The 14,201-nt window shown below is 46.2% G+C and overlaps 1 protein-coding gene across 1 annotated transcript; it reads right to left on the reverse strand.

The window, feature by feature from the left end:
* Positions 1-1,815: 1,815 nt before the first annotated feature.
* Positions 1,816-12,447, reverse strand: LOC143958004 (calcium homeostasis modulator protein 4-like). Its single transcript, XM_077467445.1, has 2 exons — positions 11,964-12,447; positions 1,816-2,594 (listed from the first exon to the last, which is right to left on the reverse strand). Exons 1-2 carry the CDS (start codon positions 12,375-12,377, stop codon positions 2,262-2,264), a joined length of 747 nt encoding a protein of 248 aa, XP_077323571.1. The 5' UTR covers positions 12,378-12,447; the 3' UTR covers positions 1,816-2,261.
* Positions 12,448-14,201: the final 1,754 nt, after the last annotated feature.

Genomic DNA, 14,201 nt, shown 5'->3' on the forward strand with positions numbered 1-14,201 from the left:
ATTAGCATCATGAGTTTCCATAGAGTCAGCATTTTAGCCTCCGGTACCATAACAATGTATAAAGGGGGCCTCTAATGTACAGGGTGGTCTCTGATCAGATGGGGAGCATCTGAGGTAAAGGGGCAACTCTGACATTGAGGGGGGGGGGACACCAATGTAATTGGGGAACTGTGACATGAAGTGGGGGGGGGGGTCTTCTAATATTCTTTTCATCAAGGCAGTTGTGTGCATCGTCCCAGTAATACAGACCACTGACCAGTCCTTTAGGACCAAACCCCTTGGACCTTCATGGACCACCGCCTTTTCCATTCTAAGCAAAAAGAAGCCGTCCACCCGGTAAATTCTGTTAGTATTCTTTATTAGCTACATAAGGTAAAACAAGATAAATGTTAACGTGTTTCGGCTATTACAGCCTTCCTCAGAGCTTAAAGTAGAGTTGCATCCAAAAAAAATGGCAAAAATGTTCCTAAAAAGTAAAATAAAAAAAAATTTCAAAATTTTTTTTTTCTTACTCACCTCTAAATGGCTGTTGCTAGGGGGGTCCCTCGTAGTCTGCCTCCTCCAGTGGCTGGGCTGCTGACATCACGTCCCCTCGGCGCAGGAAGGGCTCAGCTCTGCCCCCTCCCTCTTGTCAATCATCTGGGACACGTGACAGGTCCCAGATGACTGCGCGGCCAATCACGGCTCGCAGAGCCGCTTGCGCATGCGCAGTGGGTGCCCGGCTGTGAAGCCACAGCCGGTGCCCACAGTTACAATGCTGGCACCACCGAATGGAGGGGGAAAGGAGCGGGGCTTCGATCCCCTGCAACACTGGACCCCGGAACAGGTAAGTGTCCGATTCTTAGAAGTCAGCAGCTGCAGTATTTGTAGCTGCTGACTTCTAATTTTTTTTTTAGAATGGGAACTCCTCTTTAAGCATTTATCTTGTTTTACATTATGTAGTCAATAAAGAATACTAACAGGAATTACTGGGTGGCCAGCGTCTTTTTGCTTTGGACTTTTTACATTGAGAGTTGAACATCCCAGCCTGGGCACTGGACTTCAGCGAGCATTTCAGATGTTCAGCAGTTGAGATTGGGTGTTACTTTGTCTGTACCTCCTCGATCCCAGTCCCAGTCCCCCAACTTATGGCCTGACACCTGCACACACACTAGTAACAGAGCCTGACACCTGCACACACAGCGAGTGGGGCCCGACACCTGCACAATCAGCGAGCGGAGCCCGACACCTGCACAAACAGCGAGCGGAGCCCGACACCTGCACAAACAGCGAGCGGAGCCCGACACCTGCACAAACGGCGAGCGGAGCCCGACACCTGCACAAACGGCGAGCGGAGCCCGACACCTGCACAAACGGCGAGCGGAGCCCGACACCTGCACAAACGGCGAGCGGAGCCCGACACCTGCACAAACGGCGAGCGGAGCCCGACACCTGCACAAACAGCGAGCGGAGCCCGACACCTGCACAAACGGCGAGCGGAGCCTGACACCTGTACAAACAGAGAGTGGAGCCCGACACCTGCACAAACAGCGAGCGGAGCCCGACACCTGCACAAACAGCGAGTGGAGCCCGACACCTGCACAAACGGCGAGCGGAGCCTGACACCTGCACAAACAGTGGGCGCACACAGGCACAGCATGCTCAAAGAATAGGTAGAGAATGCAGTTAAAGCATACACAGCATAGAGTATACACAAGAGCAGTCACCACAGAAACAATTTATGCTATTTACAGCAATATCCACAACTTATCAGATGTAATTAAACATTATATTTTTCACTTTACATGGAATATACTTGTATATATATTGTATATATAGTTTCAAATATAGTTTATTTATTTAATGGTTATATTCTGGACTAAAAATGACATTTTCAAAAGTTTTTTTCTGATTTTTTATTTCTGTGTTCCACATAAGCCATGGCAGTGCATTTTTCAGCCCACAGAGTAATTTCGGGAATTTTCCCTCACGTCCTGTCTTGGTGACAGGTGGCCAGGAGGACAGGAGACCAATGGCGACATATATATATATATATATATATATATATATATATATTAGGTACAAATGCATTGACAGTGTAAAGTGAAGGTGGATGGTCACTTGGAGGAGAAGTGAGGGCAAATCTCCCCAAAAGGGCCAGAAAATGCAATAAAAATCTGGCAGATGGTGTAACCCTTTCTGCTGAGGAAGGTAAGGTTTGGAGTTACATTGTAGTAAAAATATACTGTAGGTTGATTATTGTGTAGATGTGATAGCTATAACTATATAAAATTGTTCGCGTCATTTATCTCCTGACTACCCTCAGCGCATTTTTTCTGCACCATCTCCTTATACTTCCACACCAGCTCCGGCACCGTCCCCTTCTTAAAGAGTTCTTCGGGTGATAAATGATCCAAATCAGATCGGATCAAGTCCTCCACAAAGGCCTTCCTTTTCTCCTTCGCTTTCTGATGTAGCACAACCTCCACTTCCTCCAGCATGAGATCTTCATTCCGCTTCTGGAAGTAGCAGGAGAAGCAATTCAGTGCCCATGTGGACTGCGGTATGCAGTAATCCAAAATCAAAAGTACAACCAGGCCTACTAGACCGGCAATCTGGATGAAGAAAAAAAAAAGGAATATAAGAAAATATATTATTAATAGAGTGCAGAAAATGTAAATACATTTATATAGAAATAAATTGTTGGGATTTATCCCAGGGGGAGGGGGCTTTAGTTTTCCTTTATTTTATTAAAATAAAAAAGGAATGATATTTAGTTAGCCAGAGAACTATCTTAAACTTAAATGGGATCTCTTTGGATATTACCATGACTTCCCCATTTATTACCCACATAGGGTCAGAAGAATTGCATGTTTGTTTCCTTGGTATTGCCACAACTGCCCATCCGTTTCCCATGTATTTTTGTTGCAGTCAGAATGGCAGTCTTTTTCCACCTTATTGTTAAGTCAGTGCTATTTAGAGGACCAGTGTCCATACAGGGGTGCCCCCTAATCTACGTGCAGGGAGCCGGATGCATCAATTCCAATGGGTTTTTTTTTTTTTTTTAAAGCACGTGATTAACCCTTTCGTTGCCAGTCCCTGTGCTCCATTTTTACCCTCAGGTGACCAGACCATTTTTGCAATTTTTCCTTTGCTTTTTTTATTTTTCACTTATAGCTTTCAAAGTTTGTAAAAGACCCCCCAAACCATATATTTTCTGAGAGCACATGACCAGTAGAATAAAATGAAGGTGCTACTGATTTATAAGGTCCCACGATATTTGCGCAAATGTTTACCAAAACAACATTTTTACTAAAAATCCACAAAAATCATGATTAGCAGATAGAAACACAGCTAATTTTACAAAATCCCTGCTAAATCTCTACTAGCTATAAAAGCTTAACCACTTGCTGACCAGCTGCCGGAGTTTTACTGCGGCAGGTTGGCTTGGCTGGGCAAATCGTCGGTACCATACGTCGCTTCCCATTGTGGGCACTAGGGGCAAGCGCGCGCGTGCCCGCGACTCCCCGCCGGAGCCGGTGCTAGTGCCCGGCGGGTGCGATGACCGCAGGGCACCCACGATCGCTCATGACAGCAAGAACCGGGATCTGTAGGTGTAAACACACAGTTCCCGTTTTTTTTTCAGGGGAGAAGAGAGTGATCGTGTGTTCATACAAAGCTGCTGCTCCCAATCTGACATCCGTGTGGGTGTGGGTACATGACCCTGAACGCAGACAGTGTGAGCTCAGGGACATGCATGCGGACCTACATGGATGTAAAATTGGGAGCAACGTCTCTGCTGGTGCAAGGGGCTACATCCCAAATGACCCCATTGAGACTGCCTGCACACAAATGCACCGAACTCGTCTCCGTCCCCATAAAGTCACGCTGTGTATGCCCTGTGTGAACTAGGCCTTAGGCCCCTTTCACACAAGCAAACCGATCGGGTTTTCCTGTCCGTTTTTCTGGCGGGGCCCAACCGGACCACCCATTGTTCTCTATGGAGAGGCTGACGTAAATGGACATGTTTTCCTGTTTACACCCAATTGCACCTGATCCAGTCCAGTCCGCTAAAAACAGACGGATGGGGATTCTATTCCCCATCCATCTAGCGAATCGGATGGAAATGGACAAGCGGTCCGTTTCCATCCAACCGCACCACAGAGAACAGCGGGCTGATGCAGAGTAGACACGGATCTGTCATCCGCCTGCTCAGCGGGGATCAGCAGATAGCAGGGGCGTTTGTATGATTTTTTGATTTTTTTTCAAGCCACATTGATGTGAAAAAGGTTGGGCTCGGGTCGCAGATCATTGCTGCCAAACCCACCCACTTGTGACAATAGCGAAGTAATATTAGCTATTGTCTTCTGGCTTTTCCTCCTGACCAATCAGGATGGGAGGAGAAGCAGAAGAAGCTGTGGAGGGGGAGGAGCCATCGCCTTGGAGGGGTGAGTATGGGGTTAGGAACTGTCACCTTGGAGGGGTGAGTGCGGGGGGAGGAAACTGTCACCGTGGAGGGGTGAGTGCAGGGGTGGCCGTCCCCTTGGACGGGTGAGTGCGGGGGGAGTGCAGGGGGGGGCCGTCACCTTGGAGGGGTGAGTGCAGTGGAGGGACCGTCACCTTGGAGGGGTGAGTGCAGTGGGGGGACCGTCACCTTGGAGGGGTAAGTGTGGGGGGAGGAAACTGTCACCGTGGAGGGGTGAGTGCGGGCAGACCTGGGGGGTCTTACTATGTTTGTGTTTTATTTTTTTTTTACTTTTTACAGTTTTTTTTTTTTTGTTTTGTTTTTTGGGGAAGGTGGTACTTTGGTGAGATACCCTCAGTAGAGACCCCTCAGGACATTCACTCCTAAGTAAAGCCCCCACCCATTCCCAGTAGAGACCCCTCAGGACAGCCACCCCTACAGTGTAGATCCCCCTTCCCAGTACATACCCCTCAGGACAGTAACACCTAAGTACAGACCCCCATTCCCAGTACAGACCCCTTAGGACAGTCACCCCCACAATACAGCCCCTCTCACTAGTACAGACTCTTCAGGACAGTAACCACACCTGTACAGACCCCTCAGGATAGTCATCCCCAAAGTACAGACCCCCCTCCTCAGTACAGACCCCTCAGGGCAGTTATGCGCTCAGTACAGACCCCTCAGGACATTCACTCCTAAGGAAATCACCCACCTATCCCCAGAGCAGACCCCTCAGGATAGCCAACCCCACTACAGACCAGGGACGTGCAGTCAGGTGAGGCAGAGCCATGAAAAAAAAAAAATGACAGAGATTCGAGGGACGTGGCTTGGAGATCTGGAGTCATAGAGGCCCCAAATTTGTGGGATAGGTAGCTGAAGTCCTACCCCATCACTGTTCAAAGTTTGGGCTCCTACTACTTGAGAGTGGAGCGGGGTTTATATGCTACTTAGTGCCTTAGATAGAAAAAGCATTTGTTTTATGTATTTGAGCTCAACATTGCAGGCACAGGCGGCCACTTTGTTTCAAAAAGTGTAATTGTTCTTTCAATGTCCGGCTAAGATACATGAAACAAATGCTCTTTATATCTAAGGCAATAAATCTGAGATGAAGAATGACATAACAAGACAGACGCCCCTCCGCACATTGCGTTTCATTTTGACATAAAGCACACCAAGGTCTCTGAAAAGGAGGAAGTAGAACCTCAATACTGTAGCTAGTAAATATGAAGAAGAAACAACAAGTTCCTTGTGAGGTCCTACAGAACCAACACAAAACTCCACCTGTTCGTAAATATCAAGAAGAAAGCCACAAGTTCCTTGTAAGGTCCTACAGAACCAGCACAACACTCCACCTGCTAGTAAATATCAAGAAGAAAGTCACAAGTTCCTTGTAAGGTCCTACAGAACCAGCACAACACTCTACCTGCTAGTAAATATCAAGAAGAAAGCCACAAGTTCCTTGTAAGGTCCTACAGAACCAGCACAACACTCTACCTGCTAGTAAATATCAAGAAGAGAGCCACAAGTTCCTTGTAAGGTCCTACAGAACCAGCACAACACTCCACCTGCTAGTAAATATCAAGAAGAAAGTCACAAGTTCCTTGTAAGGTCCTACAGAACCAGCACAACACTCTACCTGCTAGTAAATATCAAGAAGAGAGCCACAAGTTCCTTGTGAGGTCCTACAGAACCAGCACAAAACTCTACCTGCTAGTAAATATCAAGAAGAGAGCCACAAGTTCCTTGTAAGGTCCTACAGAACCAGCACAACACTCTACCTGCTAGTAAATATCAAGAAGAGAGCCACAAGTTCCTTGTGAGGTCCTACAGAACCAGCACAACACTCTACCTGCTAGTAAATATCAAGAAGAGAGCCACAAGTTCCTTGTAAGGTCCTACAGAACCAGCACAACACTCTACCTGCTAGTAAATATCAAGAAGAGAGCCACAAGTTCCTTGTAAGGTCCTACAGAACCAGCACAACACTCTACCTGCTAGTAAATATCAAGAAGAGAGCCACAAGTTCCTTGTGAGGTCCTACAGAACCAGCACAACACTCTACCTGCTAGTAAATATCAAGAAGAGAGCCACAAGTTCCTTGTGAGGTCCTACAGAACCAGCACAACACTCCACCTGCTAGTAAATATCAAGAAGAAAGCCACAAGTTCCTTGTGAGGTCCTACAGAACCAACACAAAACTCCACCTACTAGTAAATACGAAGAAGAAAGCAACAAGCTCCTTGTGAGGTCCTACAGAACCAACACAAAACTCCTCCTAATGTTCCCACAGATTATTAATTTACGGTTGAGCCCTGCGTTCGGTTCCAGCAGGGTCCAGAGAACTTCAAAAGAGTTTGGATGCTGAACCCAAATCCCACTGAAATGCATGGGAGCATTCAATAGGGATTGAGTTTGTAAAATTAAAAATGGCCGTTGCCTGGACTAATAGGCCACAGGGTGTCAGAAAATAGCACGGGGGTTGGCACTGCCCTGGGGAACATGTTTCATACCCATTTTTAACACCTTTCCACCATAGCAAATTGCCTTCCCATTTTCTTGTCTTTCTTCCTTCCATCGTGTGACATCCTCTCAGAAGGCACCGCTGGCGTAGCCGTTGGACCGCAAAGCAGTGGGACCTGTCACTGGCTGTGTCTGCCGGACACAGCCAATGACTGATCACTAACCTGCCCCCGCTGCCAGTATCATGTGATCACTGTGCCCAACCACATCAGATCAGGTGACACTTGTAAACAATGGATGGCTTTCTTTCTTGCCTTTCATTGTATACAATTGTGTTACTAGCTGTGATTGGTCACAGTGATCACATGGTGCAGACAGGTTTAATCACAGTCCACCTTTACCATGGGATTAAGTGTGTCCAATCAGAGCTAATCACAACATAATACACTGAATGAATCATTTTCATTCAGTAAAAATGGTTGCTTATACCCATGAAATTGTTTACCTTCATGTATTCTGTGAGCCAATGAGGAGAGAGAGAGGGCAGGGCTGAGATGCAGCTTTGTGTGTGAATGGATAGGGACGAGCCCGATGTTCGTCCGTTCGCCAAATTTAGAATATTATGGGGCGTTCGCGGGAAATTCGAGCGCCCGCGGAAAGTCCCATGATGAACGGCGCGACCATCCATCAATGCACTGCGAGATCGCAGTGCATTGATGGCTGCTGATTGGCCAAAGCGTGCACCTGACTTGCATGCTTTGGCCAATCACAGCGCGCTCTACTATGAGAGCTGTGACTGGCCAAAGGCTAATGACACCACTCTCCCCTGCCCTGCCAACACTGTCCCCTGCCCCAACCCCCTCCAACTCAAAAAGCATTGTGAAAAACAATTAAAAACAAATGTAAAGAAATCAATTATTAAAAATAAAATAAAAACTACTGACGCCGTCCACTGCCACATACCAGCCGCCCCCCACCCCCTTCCCCAGAAGCACTGTGAAAAAATATACAAAAAGTGATTTAAAAAAATATTTTGCCGCAGGGTATTGTGTGTGCGAAGTGCCACCTTCCAGACATGAGTTTTTGCAGGTTGGGATATCTGAATTCATCAGAGAAAAGGACTTTCCCCCAAGTCCTCAGTGGTCCAATCCCTGGACCTTTTGTAGAATATCGGTCTGTCCCGGATGTCTTTCCTGGAGGGGAGTGGCTTCTTTGCCGCCCTTCTTGACACCAGACCGTCCGCCAAAAGTCTTCTCCTCACTGAGCGTGACAATGTCCTCTCACCTGCCTGCTGCCATTCCTGAGCAAGCTCTGCACAGGTGGTGCCCCGATCTCCCCTTCTGCACAGCTGGTGCCCCGATCTCCCCCTTTGCACTGGTGGTGCCCCGATCTCCCCCTCTGCACAGGTGGTGCCCCGATCTCCCCCTCTGCACAGGTGGTGCCCCGATCTCCCCCTTTGCACTGGTGGTGCCCCGATCTCCCCTTCTGCACTGGTGGTGCCCCGATCTCCCCTTCTGCACAGGTGGTGCCCCGATCTCCCCCTCTGCACAGGTGGTGCCCCGATCTCCCCCTTTGCACTGGTGGTGCCCTGATCTCCCCCTCTGCACTGGTGGTGCCCCGATCTCCCCCTCTGCACTGGTGGTGCCCCGATCTCCCCCTCTGCACTGGTGGTGCCCCGATCTCCCCTTCTGCACAGGTGGTGCCCCGATCTCCCCCTCTGCACTGGTGGTGCCCCGATCTCCCCCTCTGCACTGGTGGTGACCCGATCTCCCCCTATGCACTGGTGGTGCCCCGATCTCCCCCTATGCACTGGTGGTGCCCCGATCTCCCCCTCTGCACAGGAGGTGCCCCGATCTCCCCTTCTGCACTGGTGGTGCACGATCTCCCCCTCTGCACTGGTGGTGCTCCGATCTCCCCTTCTGCACAGGTGGTGCCCCGATCTCCCCCTCTGCACAGGAGGTGCCCCGATCTCCCCTTCTGCACTGGTGGTGCCCGATCTCCCCCTCTGCACTGGTGGTGCTCCGATCTCCCCTTCTGCACAGGTGGTGCCCCGATCTCCCCCTCTGCACAGGTGGTGCCCCAATCTCCCCCTTTGCACTGATGGTGCCCCGATCTCCCCCTCTGCACTGGTGGTGCCCCGATCTCCCCCTCTGCACTGGTGGTGCCCCGATCTCCCCTTCTGCACAGGTGGTGCCCCGATCTCCCCCTCTGCACTGGTGGTGTCCCGATCTCCCCCTCTGCACAGGGGGTGCCCCGATCTCCCCCTCTGCACAGGGGGTGCCCCGATCTCCCCCTCTGCACAGGTGGTGCCCCGATCTCCCCCTCTGCACAGGGGGCGCCCCAATCACCCCCTCTGCACAGGGGGTGCCCCGATCTCCCCTTCTGCACTGGTGGTGCCCCGATCTCCCCCTCTGCACTGGTGGTGCCCCGATCTCCCCTTCTGCACAGGTGGTGCCCCGATCTCCCCCTCTGCACTGGTGGTGCCCGATCTCCCCCTCTGCACAGGTGGTGCCCCGATCTCCCCCTATGCACAGGGGGTGCCCCGATCTCCCCTTCTACACTGGTGGTGCCCCGATCTCCCTCTCTGCACAGGTAGTGCCCCGATCTCCCCCTCTGCACTGGTGGTGCCCCCGATCCCGCACCTGAACCAACTGTAGGAAACAGTCCTGGCGCTTGTTGGACTTTCTTGGACGCCCTGAAGCCTTCTTCACAAATGCAGTGGAAAAGTTTAAATATGGGATTACGTTCATTTCCATGACAAAGAGGAACTTTGTAATTAATTACAATCTGATCGCTCTTCATAACATTCTGGAGGAAATGCAAATTACCATCATAAACACTGAGGCAGCGGACTTTATGAAAATGAATGAAGTACTACTGTAAAAATAAATAAATAAATAAAAACGATATTGTAAAAAATGATTTAAAAAATTGTTAAAAAAAAAAAAAATTGTAAAAAACTATTTAAAAAATAATAAAAATTAAAAACTACTGACACCATCCACTGCCTTACTAACACCAATCTCTGCTCTACTGACGCTGTCTACTGCTCTGCTTGTAAAAAAATAAAAACAATATTGTAAAAAATCATTAAAAACAATATTGTAAAAAAATGATTAAAAAAATAAAATTGAAAAAATAATAAAAAAACAAATTGTAAAAAATAATAAAAAAAGAAAAAAAAAAAAAGAAAAAACCGCCGACACCATCGACTGACTTACTGACACCAATCTCTGATCTACTGACACCATCTACTTCTCTGCTTGTAAAAAAAATAAAATAAAATAAAAACAATATTGTAAAAATGATTAAAAAAATAGTAAAAAAAAATAAAATAAAAAAAATTGTAAAAAATAATAAAGAAAATATAAAAATAAAAAACTACTGACACCATAGACTGCCTTACTAACACCAATTTGTGCTCTACTGATGCTGTCTACTGCTCTGCTTGTAAAAAAATAAAAATAAAAACAATATTGTAAATAATGATTTAAAACAAATAGTGGAAAAAAAATTATATTGTAAAAAATAATAAAAAATAAAAACCTACTGACACCATCCACCGCCTTACTGACACTAATCTCTGCTGTACTGACACCGTCTACTGCTCTGCTGATATACACACATGTGTGTTTGTGCTCTGGGGTGCACACCGTAATGCCATAGGCTGCGCACAGAAGTGAAAATACCATTTTAACCACTTAAGGACCACCTCCTGCACATATACTTTGGCAGAATGGCACGGCTGGGCACATCAACGTACAGGTACGTCACTCAGCAGTGATTGCTGTATAAATGACAATGGTCCCAAAAATGTGTCAAAATTGTCAGAGGTGTCCGCCATAATGTCGCAGTCACAATAAAAATCACTGATCGCCGCCATTGCTATTAAAAAAAAAAATATTAATAAAAATGCTATAAAACTATCACCTATTTTGTAAACGCTATAACTTTTGCGCAAACTAATCAATAATCGCTAATTGCGATTTATTTTTATTTTTTTACCAAAAATATGTAGAAGAATACGTATCGGCCTAAACTGAGGAAAAATAAATGTTTTTTTATATTTCTTTGGGGGATATTTATTATAGCAAAAAGTTAAAAATATTGAATTTTTTTCAAAATTGTCGCTCTATTTTTGTTTATAGCGCACAAAATAAAAGCAGGAGAGGTGATCAAATACCACCAAAAGAAAGCTCTATTTGTGGGAAAAAAAGGAGGCCAATTTTGTTTGGGAGCCGCGTCGCACGACCGCGCAATCGTCAGTTAAAGCGACGCAGTGCCGAATGGCAAAAAGGGGCTTGGTCCTTTGGCTGCAAATTGGTCCGGGGCTTAAAGTGGTTGTAAACCCTTACAACACACTTTGACCTACAGGTAAGCCTAGATTAAGGCTTACCTGTAGGTCCAATAAATATATCCTAAACCTACACGGTTTAGGAGATATTTGCCAAAAGACAGGCACCGCATGCGCCGTAGACAGCGGCGCGCAGGCGCACTGAGCGCGGCACCGTCAACGGTGAATATGCCGAGCGTGGCGGCTCCCGTGCGCATGCGCGGCAGTGACTTCATCGCGGCTTCGCCGAATGACAGCGGCGGAGCAGCGAGACCCACCGAGAAGATGGATGCGGCAGACTACAGGGGACAGCGGTGACATCGCTGGCTCCTGTGTCATGTAAGTGACACATAATGGACAACTATGCGATGCGATGCAATGCAATGCGATGCGATGCACAGTAGTCCATTATGCTTTACCTTTGCAGGGAATGAAAGAGGAAGTAAACTCATCAGGGTTTACTTCCTCTTTAAGCGGTTAATACATTTTTTTATCTCTACAGGCTACACTCTGGGTTTTGTGCCTTGTCTTTATGTTTTCCAGACATATTGTGGGGTTTTAACTAATCTTCAGGCCTAAAATAACTTTTTAAACACGTGTGCAAAAAATATATATATAAAAAAAAAAAAACGGCTTTGGGTTAAAAGGGCTAAAGGGCGCTTTCTTCTTCTTTTTTTGGGGGCGCTTTCTTCTTCTTTTTTTGGATTCAGCTCCATTGCTTCTTACCTGGACAATCGCATGAAAGGATTCCATAAGATAATCATATTCCCATCTGCTGTTTATATGCTTTGCAAGGCATAAAAGATATCGATCGTCAATCATAGACAGCAGAATCCAGATGAGCGGAGCCTTCCCGGCCTGAACCGTCACGTAGAAGAAGTAGCCGAAGGAGCAACACCTTGCGGAAAACAAGCCCGGAGATCTTCTCGGCCTCAGCAACAAGCCCAGAATGAACAGGAGGACGACCGGCAGGATGAAGTAGAGGAGGCTGTAGGCTCTGCCTTTCGCTATTTCTCTAGGACAGCTGTATGAGAAACCCAGAAAAGTCTTCACAAAGAGCAGCAGAAGGAAGACAGACAAGCTTCCCATCCGGTGACCGGAGGAACGGGAGGAATCCATCCATCTCTTTGTAGGACTCATTTTCTGAACTTCTCTAGACGAGGCGGCCGAAGCTGAGTGTTGGCTGAAAAAACTTCCTGCTGTTCTCTTCCTGTTCATACTGAGAAGATAAATGATATACAAAGTTCATACTGCAGAGCAGACATTGCGTAACATTTTTATACAAAGCACAGAAACATCTCTACAATAGAGGAACCTCAATAGATAATAAATAGATAAAGTATAGAGTACTGCGCTTATTTCCCAATCAATGGCGGCTGGTGATTTTTTTTTTTTTTGGGGGGGGGGGGGGGGGCGGTGGCACTTACCCCATCGTGGCCGGTGGCAGGCAGCGTGCCGGCTCCGAGTCCTCTCCTCCATGGCGGCTTCCAGCTCCTCCCCTTCACCTTCTAGGCCTCCAATAGGATCGCCTATTCCTTTTAGCCAATTGGGTGACCGGTGTCAAAACCCACTTCCCGATTGGCCGGAAAGGAGGATCCGTGTTACAACGGCAAAATATTCATTCGCTGTTGTAGCACACCTTGGGTGGAATCGGAGTAGACCTGTGCAGAACGAAAAAAGGAAAAAAATTGTTTCGTTTCGCTTCAATTCGTCATTTACATAAATTTGTTTAGTTCAATTTGCTTCATTCGTTTTTCGGAAATTTGTATCGTGTATTCGAAACAATGTCTATTTTTCCAAATTCAAATTCAGATCCATTCGAATCGTTTTCAAATCAATTTTCAAACCGTTTTCGAAAAGTTTTCTGATTTCCAAAGAGAATAAAATAGAATAGAAAATAAAGGAATAGAATAGAAAAAAAAATTCTATTCCATTCCTTTATTTTCTATTCTATTTTATTCTCTTTGGAAATCGGAAAACGATTAAAATCTGAAAAGTTTTCGAATACGAATTTGAAAAACGATTAGAATTTGAAAAAGTATTTAAATTTTTCTAATTCAAATTCAGATCCATTCGAATCGTTTTCGCATCAGTTTTGAGGAGTTTTCGAATTCGAAACATTTTCCAATTTTCAAAGAGAATAAAATAGAATAGAAAATAAAGGAATAGAATGGAAAAAAAATTATAATTTATGTTCTACTCCTTTATTTTCTATTATATCTTATTCTCTTTGGAAAAAAAACTATTAAAATCCAAAAAGTTTTCTAATTTGAATTTGAAAACATTTAGAATTTGAAAAGTATTTGAAAGCGATTAGAAAACAATTTGAATTTTGTCCAAGTTTTTTTTTTTTTCGTTATTTCGGATTCGTTTTAAATTCTATACTATTATAGTTCGGAAAATTTGGATACATCCAAATTTCCAGAAAACTAAAATTTGTCCGAATTTTAATTCGGAATGAAACGAACCGCACATGTCTAGATCGGAGCGCACTCTCGGCCGGCTCTATAGGGAGTCGGGCACAATCTTCTGTTATTGAATATTGGATGTGGGGAAGCCAGCCTTAAGCAGGGTTGGGTTATAAAAATATCTCCCAAGCTTTGACCATCTCACGGAGCTCTGTTCAATCCATCATCGGAAAATGGAAAGAGTATGGCACAACCGCCAACCTACCAAGACATGGCCGTCCACCTAAACTGACCGGGCTGGGCAAGGAGAGCATTCATCAGAGAAGAGCCAAGAGGTCCATGGTGACTCTGGAGGAGCTGCAGAGATCCACAGCTCAGGGGGGAGAATCTGTCCACAGGACAACTATTAGTCGTCTCTCCACAAATCTGCCCTTTATGGAAGAGTGACAAGAAGAAAGACATTGGAGGAAGAAAGTCATAAGAAGTCCTGTTTGTAGTTTGTGAGAAGCCATGTGGGGGAGGGGGCAGCAAACATGTGGAAGAAGGTGATCTGGTC

The sequence above is a fragment of the Lithobates pipiens genome, unplaced genomic scaffold (genome assembly GCF_037356315.1).
Source record: "Lithobates pipiens isolate NorthernLeopardFrog02 unplaced genomic scaffold, aLitPip1_a1.2 Scaffold_56, whole genome shotgun sequence".
In the NCBI taxonomy this organism is placed as follows: Eukaryota; Metazoa; Chordata; class Amphibia; order Anura; family Ranidae; genus Lithobates; species Lithobates pipiens.